At 51.8% G+C, this 6556-nt stretch overlaps 1 protein-coding gene across 1 annotated transcript; it reads right to left on the bottom strand.

Moving 5' to 3' along the window:
* Window positions 1–3900: 3900 nt before the first annotated feature.
* LOC124696092 (cyclin-A3-1-like) lies at window positions 3901–6309 on the bottom strand. The gene is made up of 8 exons (XM_047228870.1): window positions 5932–6309; window positions 5036–5268; window positions 4879–4954; window positions 4702–4778; window positions 4497–4527; window positions 4264–4416; window positions 4053–4187; window positions 3901–3972 (listed from the first exon to the last, which is right to left on the bottom strand). The coding sequence occupies exons 1-8, from the start codon at window positions 6307–6309 to the stop codon at window positions 3901–3903; spliced, it is 1155 nt and encodes a 384-aa protein (XP_047084826.1).
* Between the last annotated feature and the right edge of the window lie 247 nt (window positions 6310–6556).

Here is a 6556-nt window from a genome sequence, read left to right as displayed (position 1 = left end):
ATGACTTTGTGCTGGGGCGCATTGACATTTCCAGGCTGAACTTTGGCATTCTGTCGCTCATCCCGAAAGTTCCGGGGGCGGAACAAATCTCTCAGTACCGACCGGTGCCACGATCAATGTTATCTTCAAGATTATCTCCAAGGCGTATGCCTCCAAGCTTGATCCTATCGCCCACAGAATCATTTCCCCGAACCAAACTGCCTTCATTAAGGGAAGAAATATCCTCGATGGCCCTCTCGCTCTCTTGGAAATCATTCACGACATCCGGAAGAGGAAGCACAGCGGGGTGCTGCTCAAGCTAGACTTTGAAAAAGCGTACGACGAGGGTAAGCTCGGGACTTCCGGGGAAGTTCTCCGCTGCAAAGGCTTTGACGCAGGTTACATCCACAGGATTTTGCAGCTTGTCTCCGGGGGGCAAACTGCGATCTCCATTAACGGTGAGGTGGGTCCGTTTTTTAGGAATAGGAGAGGGGTTCGCCAGGGAGATCCCCTTTCCCCTTTACTCTTCAATTTTATCGGAGAAGCGCTCTCTGGAATTCTTTCTGCCGCGGCGTCGGCAGGCCACATTCACGGGTTAGTTTCTCACTTGCTGCCAGGAGGTGTCACCCACCTGCAATATGCCGACGACACGCTTATCCTCATCCAAGGTTCGGACGAGGATATTGCGAATCTTAAGTTTCTCCTGATGTGCTTCGAAGATATGTCCGGGCTCAAAATAAACTATCACAAAAGTGAAGTGTTCGTCATGGGACAGCGTACCAGCGAGAGGCACAGCATTGCCAACAAGCTGAACTGCAAACTCGGCAGCTTCCCGTTTATCTATTTAGGAATGCCAATCTCAGACAGGAAACTTACGCTTGAGCAATGGCTGTTCTTGGTTAGGAAGCTCGCTGGGAAGATTGAGCCCTGGGTGGGTAAGCTGCTGTCCTCTGGGGGGAGGCTCATCCTCTCCAACTCCTGTCTTGACAATCTGCCAATCTTTGCGATGGGATTGTTTCTTCTGCATAATGGGATCCATGCCAGGTTTGACTCGCATCGGTCCAAGTTCTTTTGGGAAGGAGCTGGCCCGAAGAGGAAATATCATCTGGTGAACTGGCCGGCGGTCTGCCGCCCCAAGGAGGTTGGGGGTCTAGGCCTGCTTAACACCAAGAAAATGAATCTTGCTCTTCTCCTTAAGTGGATCTGGAGGTTATATCAGGAAGTTGACACGATCTGGGCTCGAATCATCCGTGCCAAATACGTTGACGCCTCTGACTTGTTCTCGGGCTCAGGCCGCGGCGGTTCACCCTTCTGGAAAAGTCTGCATAAAATCAAACATCTCTTTAAAGTTGGTGCAAAACATGCGGTTGGGAATGGCATCCGCACCAATTTCTGGAAGGATTGGTGGATCGGGAGGGGCCCCATCATGGATACATTCCCTCTGCTCTTTGCCATCTGCGATAACCCTGACATCTCGGTTGCAGACGCCCTTCACCACGACGAGCTTCATATCCGCTTCCGGAGATCCCTGGACCAGGAAGGTTTGCGCCTTTGGGGGGAGCTGCAGGGGTTGCTAGCCTCGGTGTATCTTAGTACAGACCATGACCAAGTGACCTGGCACCTTGACCCTTCTGGTTCCTATACAGTCAAATCCATGTACGCCCAGCTATCCCGGGGCACGACGGTTGCCCATGCTAAAGACATGTGGGAAGCCAAGCTCCCTCTCAAGATTAAGATCTTCTCGTGGCAGCTGGCGCTCGATAAGCTGCCGACGGGCCAACAGATCCTGACCAGACATGGCCCGTCCAATGGCCTCTCGTGCGCTCGTGGTGCGCCGGAAGACACGAGTCACATTTTCTTTGCTTGCTCTCTGGCTTCGTTCTCCTGGTCGGCCTTGCGTCAGTTGCTTGGGTGCAATTGGTGCCCGGCCAATTTTGCTCAGTTTCATGCTATCCTCTCGGGTTTTTCGGGTTATCCTAGGAGGTTGCTGTGGGTGTTGTTCTTAGCTCAGTCTTGGGCTTTATGGAATGTGCGCAACAAGCTTGCGATTGAAAAGAAACTTATCTCTAACCCAGCTGACATTCTTTACAAAACTATCATTTTTTTTGCAGCTGTGGAGCCTAAAGGCCAAGGCAAGAGAAAAGGAGGGGCTAAGCTGGATGGCACGCGAGCTAAGGGAGCTGTACGTGCAGCTCAAGCCGCCGGTGGTTTGAAGAACTAGGCCGTGGCTCGGGAAGGGTCCGGGAGTGCGAGAATCTACCCAGGCGTGCTTGTCTCCAGGCTATCTTTGCTGGATCTAGTGGCTTGTTAGCTCTATCTTTATCTGTTTTCCTGAACTTCATGGTGGCCAAGCTGTAAAGCCCAGCAGTGTGTAATCATAACCTTGTTACCGTGTGGCTTTATTAAGTTAAAGTCGGGCAGTGTTGCCTGGTATCTAAAAAAACCGTTGTGCCAATGATAGGGAGGGATCGCCACGATGCCCATGTTGCGCTGTGGCGCACCAGCAAGGAGCCCTGTGTACTGGGTCACGCCATATCGAAAAGGGATTATCTGTCTGCCGCGCTCAAAGGCGTTTCGTGGATCGTTCGCGGGATATGACTAGAGATGCTCTAACGATCTACCGAAGAGAGCATGGTAGGCTTGGCGGGAAGCTCCTGCACCGCAGCCATGTTGTCACGCGGCATTTTCTTTGCTAGGCGCGCGCTCGGCTACGGCTTTGCTCCGGAGAGGGCCACCGCCATGCATGGTCCTGAGAGGAGAGCAGTGGCGCTTGCAGCGGCTCTTGGCAACCGCGTTGATGAACTGCGCTTTAAGGTCCATGAGTCCAGCACGTCCGCGTACATCTTGGGCGACGTGGTCGAGCCATGCGGCCTGCCCGGCTGGCGAGCGAGGTGGGCTCGAGATCACCGGAGTAGCCACGCCGAGAGCGACATGCAAACATGTGAACGTAGCGGAGAGCGTACTGGCGGCGTCGTCCATGACGTTCGAGGAGACGGGCAGAGCCAAATTCTGGGGCATCCCTAGACCCGCGAGAGGCGAGACGTGTTCCACAGAAAGCGTCGGCATCAGCGAGACGTGTTCCATGGAAAGCGTCGGCGAGACATGCTCCATGGCGGTGAGCGTCGGCGAGACGTGTTCCATGGAAAGCGTCGGCGAGACATGCTCCATGGCGGTGAGCGTCGGCGAGACGTGTTCCAGGGAAAGCGGCGTCAGCATCAACGCGACATGTTCCATGGAAAGCGTCAGCGAGACATGGTCCACGGCCGTGAGAGGCATGCGGCGTCATGAGGACGAACCATGCCAGGAGAGGGCGGAACAGAGACGAGGTGCCCATCCAGACACATCAACACTGGCTTTTGAGCTCTGCACAAAGGAACGCCCCGTGCTGGACGGCCGCGGTCAGCGTGCCCTGCACACCTCCTCGGCGAGCACAAACTGCCCAGCCAGCAGCGCCACAGCATCGTAAGAATGAGCAAGGGGCCACCATGGCCGGATGGGCACGAGCATGTCTCCCACCTTGAGTCCTTGACCCTACATCTCCTAGTTTCCTTGCAGAGGACAAGCGCGATATTTCCTGGCACCATTCAACTTGAGATTATGCTCATCACAGCAACGGTGCTTTCCTTAAGCACAATATGCGCAACAAAAACATTAGAATTGCCTGAAAGCTTTCAAACAGAATATCATTGACTACAGCACCACCGTAGTGCTAACCTCTGTACAAGAAACCACTCATGGCCGCACACTACCTACCCAAAATACCAATGCAGCTAGCTGCACTGTCAATGCAACCTAAATGGCAAGACCAATTGCTTACAAGTGGGCATGCAAATTCTGCTAGACTAATCCACTCTACTAAGACCTGATTTTCTGCATAGACTACAAGAAGATGTTGCGGGACTGCGAGAGCACATCAGCCTTTCACTTGCTGGTGTCTTCGAGAAAAGATGCAGGAATTTCTTCCGGTGCAGTAACTGTAGCCACGCACCCGAACTGCACAATAATCGAACAAACAAACTTGATCAATGCATGTAACAGCCAAAAAGAAATACAATGGGCAGAACAGATCTTACCTTGCGGTCACCATACTTGCTTTTGCTGGCTTTCAGGGTTGGATACTTTCTGCCCAACTGCAAATCATGTATCCTCAAGATGCAACTCTTGAGATCAGATACCTTGTAGCCCGTGCTCTCTTGCAGCGTCAGGTTCTAGCACAAGCGAAATGGAAGAAAATTAGGAAGTAGGGCATAACTGAACATTCAGCAAAAAATCAACGTCTCTTACCCAAGGACGAGTCTTTGGGCTGATTGTTAGCCTGGCTACAAACAGGCAGGCAGCAGCGATAACTGATGGCAGGAACTTTATGCAGTCGTAGTCTATCAAGCTCAGTTCAGCGAGATAGCTGCACGTAAGCTCCAATCTTTTTGCACTTGCAGACTGAAGTTTGAAGGGGAAAACATATTATAAAAATAACATTAAGAGAAGCAATTGTTCAGGGTTCTAAAAAATGTGCTTACGTTGGCTCCACGACAAGAAGTTAAGAATTTCCTACAGCAGAAATGTATCAAAACATTAGGCTTTGGATTGTTCAGCCCATTATGGCAGTAATCATGGTACAGTACTATTTTGTAAGTGATTTAATCATGTAAATAACTTGATACGCCGATGATAGGTATCTGTAAAGTTATTCTAAATACCCAGAAAAAAAGATGAAGGGTGTACCATAGAAAAGTTCTTATGGTGGGGCCCCCCACCTGAAAGTTGAGAAATTTCAGTATGTCAGCCTCCATCTTCACCACCTGCAGTGCATAGCAAATACAAATTATAAAAGAGTGCCTCACCATTCAAATCACAGTCCTAGAAAAACATAAGGAAATTGCAAGTTTAACAAAAGGCTACCTGTTGTTTGGTGTATGTGCCATCAGTAATCTCACTGAACTCGTTCACCTTAGGAAGATAAATTTCTTCATACTTCCTGCAACATCCCATCATGCAAGCTGAACGATCATGCTAAGAGATAACAAAGAGGCACAGAAAAAGAGACAAGCGAACGTACGCAGCAACAAGCAAAGAAGCAACGCCCAGCAACTGGAGCTTGTTCCGGCTGACGACACTCACTGTGAGGAAGCGGTCAATATACGAAACCGCGAGGTAGAGTGTGTCAGCCAGAAGCTTGAACTCGTCAGCCACATCCACCAGCCAATCCACCAGGATCCCCCTCATGTTAGCGCTGATGTCGTTCTGTATTGTCCCAATATAGTCATCCCTCGGCCTCCTCAATTGTTCTGCCTGCAAGCAATGTCACAAAATGCACCAAAGTCAGACAAGATGTCCCTTATCTTCGTCACTGTAACACTGATATATAACACATTTGATTCGCGGCAAAGCTAGTAAACTTCAGACAGTCAAGATGTTATTCACAATTTAGTTCCAAGGAGTTGTTTTTTCTGCTAGTACAGATGGGAAACACCTGGAAATGTACCCCTCTACCAAATTGCCCCAATATAGTCACCCCTGGGCCTACTAAATTGTTCGTGCTGCAATGTCATACAATTCAACAACTTCACACCAAATGTCCTACATTTTCGTCACCATGACACCGGAATGTGCACATTTCGTTCCTGGCAATGCTAGCCACTTCGGGCAATCAAGATAGCATGCATAATTTAGTTCCAAGGAGTTGTTTTTTTTCTGCTAGTACAGGTAGAAAACACATGGAAATATCCCAGACTCGCAGCCAAAACACCTAGAAACCACCCCACTCAATGAAACAGCCCACACATTACAGAGTACATGCCTACGCCATGATAAATCCCCAAATGTGTGATGGCATTTATCATCCAACAGGACTAGTAGATCCCACAAGAAAACCACCAAATACGCCCCCTAACTAGCCCCCCTCTAAAATGACTCGGCATGCTCGACCGAGAAATGGAATCGAGAAACCCTCACCTCGAGGGACCGCAGGTACTGGTCGATGTCCCCGACGTACGGGGCGACGGACGCCTGCGCCGCCCCGGCGTCAGGCTGCTTCGAGGGCGCCGGGCGGGGGGCAATGGCCGCCGCCTCCCGCTTCCGCGCCTCCTCCTCCACCGCCTTGGCCGCGGCCTCCCTCGCCGCCGCGCGCGTCGTCCGCTTGGACGCCTGAATCGGCGCCGGCGCCGCCGACGCCGAGGCGTTGTTCGCGGTGGTGGGGACCTCGGCCAGGGGATTGCGGCCCGTGCGCGGCCGCTTGGGTGGCGGCGCCGCGCTGGCGCTGTTCTCCTTGTTCCCCATCGCCTCCTCCGGGTCCGTCGCCTGCTGCTTCCGCCGGCGGCCGCGTGGCTCCATCGCTTTGGTGTCGAGATTTCGGTTTGGGAGGGTTTGCACTTTGCGGCCTGGAGATTTTGAAGCGGTCGGTGACGCGGTTCGGAGTTTCAAACAGGCGTCGAGCGGGAATTCAAATTCGTCGTACTAGCGTTCGACGTTACGACTTGCTGCCTGCCTGTGCCTGGTAAATGCCATTTAAGCTCGCCGTCTTTTGTTCTGGAAAAACCGACTACGACGACCGACGCGACGGCGCGTGACATCTGGCCAT

The sequence above is a fragment of the Lolium rigidum genome, chromosome 3 (genome assembly GCF_022539505.1).
Source record: "Lolium rigidum isolate FL_2022 chromosome 3, APGP_CSIRO_Lrig_0.1, whole genome shotgun sequence".
Classification (NCBI taxonomy): Eukaryota; Viridiplantae; Streptophyta; class Magnoliopsida; order Poales; family Poaceae; genus Lolium; species Lolium rigidum.
This window is presented reverse-complemented; position numbering and strand designations above follow the sequence as displayed.

What these genes read in the sequence shown, in the direction of transcription:
- LOC124696092 (XM_047228870.1), bottom strand. Translation starts at nt 6,309, where the DNA reads ATGGAGCCACGCGGCCGCCGGCGGAAGCAGCAGGCGACGGACCCGGAG. An exon ending in AGTACCTGCGGTCCCTCGAG is followed by an intron (nt 5,269 to 5,931) that starts GTGAGGGTTTCT and finishes CATTGCTTGCAG; the next exon opens with GCAGAACAATTGAGGAGGCC. An exon ending in CTTCTTGTCGTGGAGCCAAC is followed by an intron (nt 4,417 to 4,496) that starts GTAAGCACATTT and finishes TTCAAACTTCAG; the next exon opens with TCTGCAAGTGCAAAAAGATT.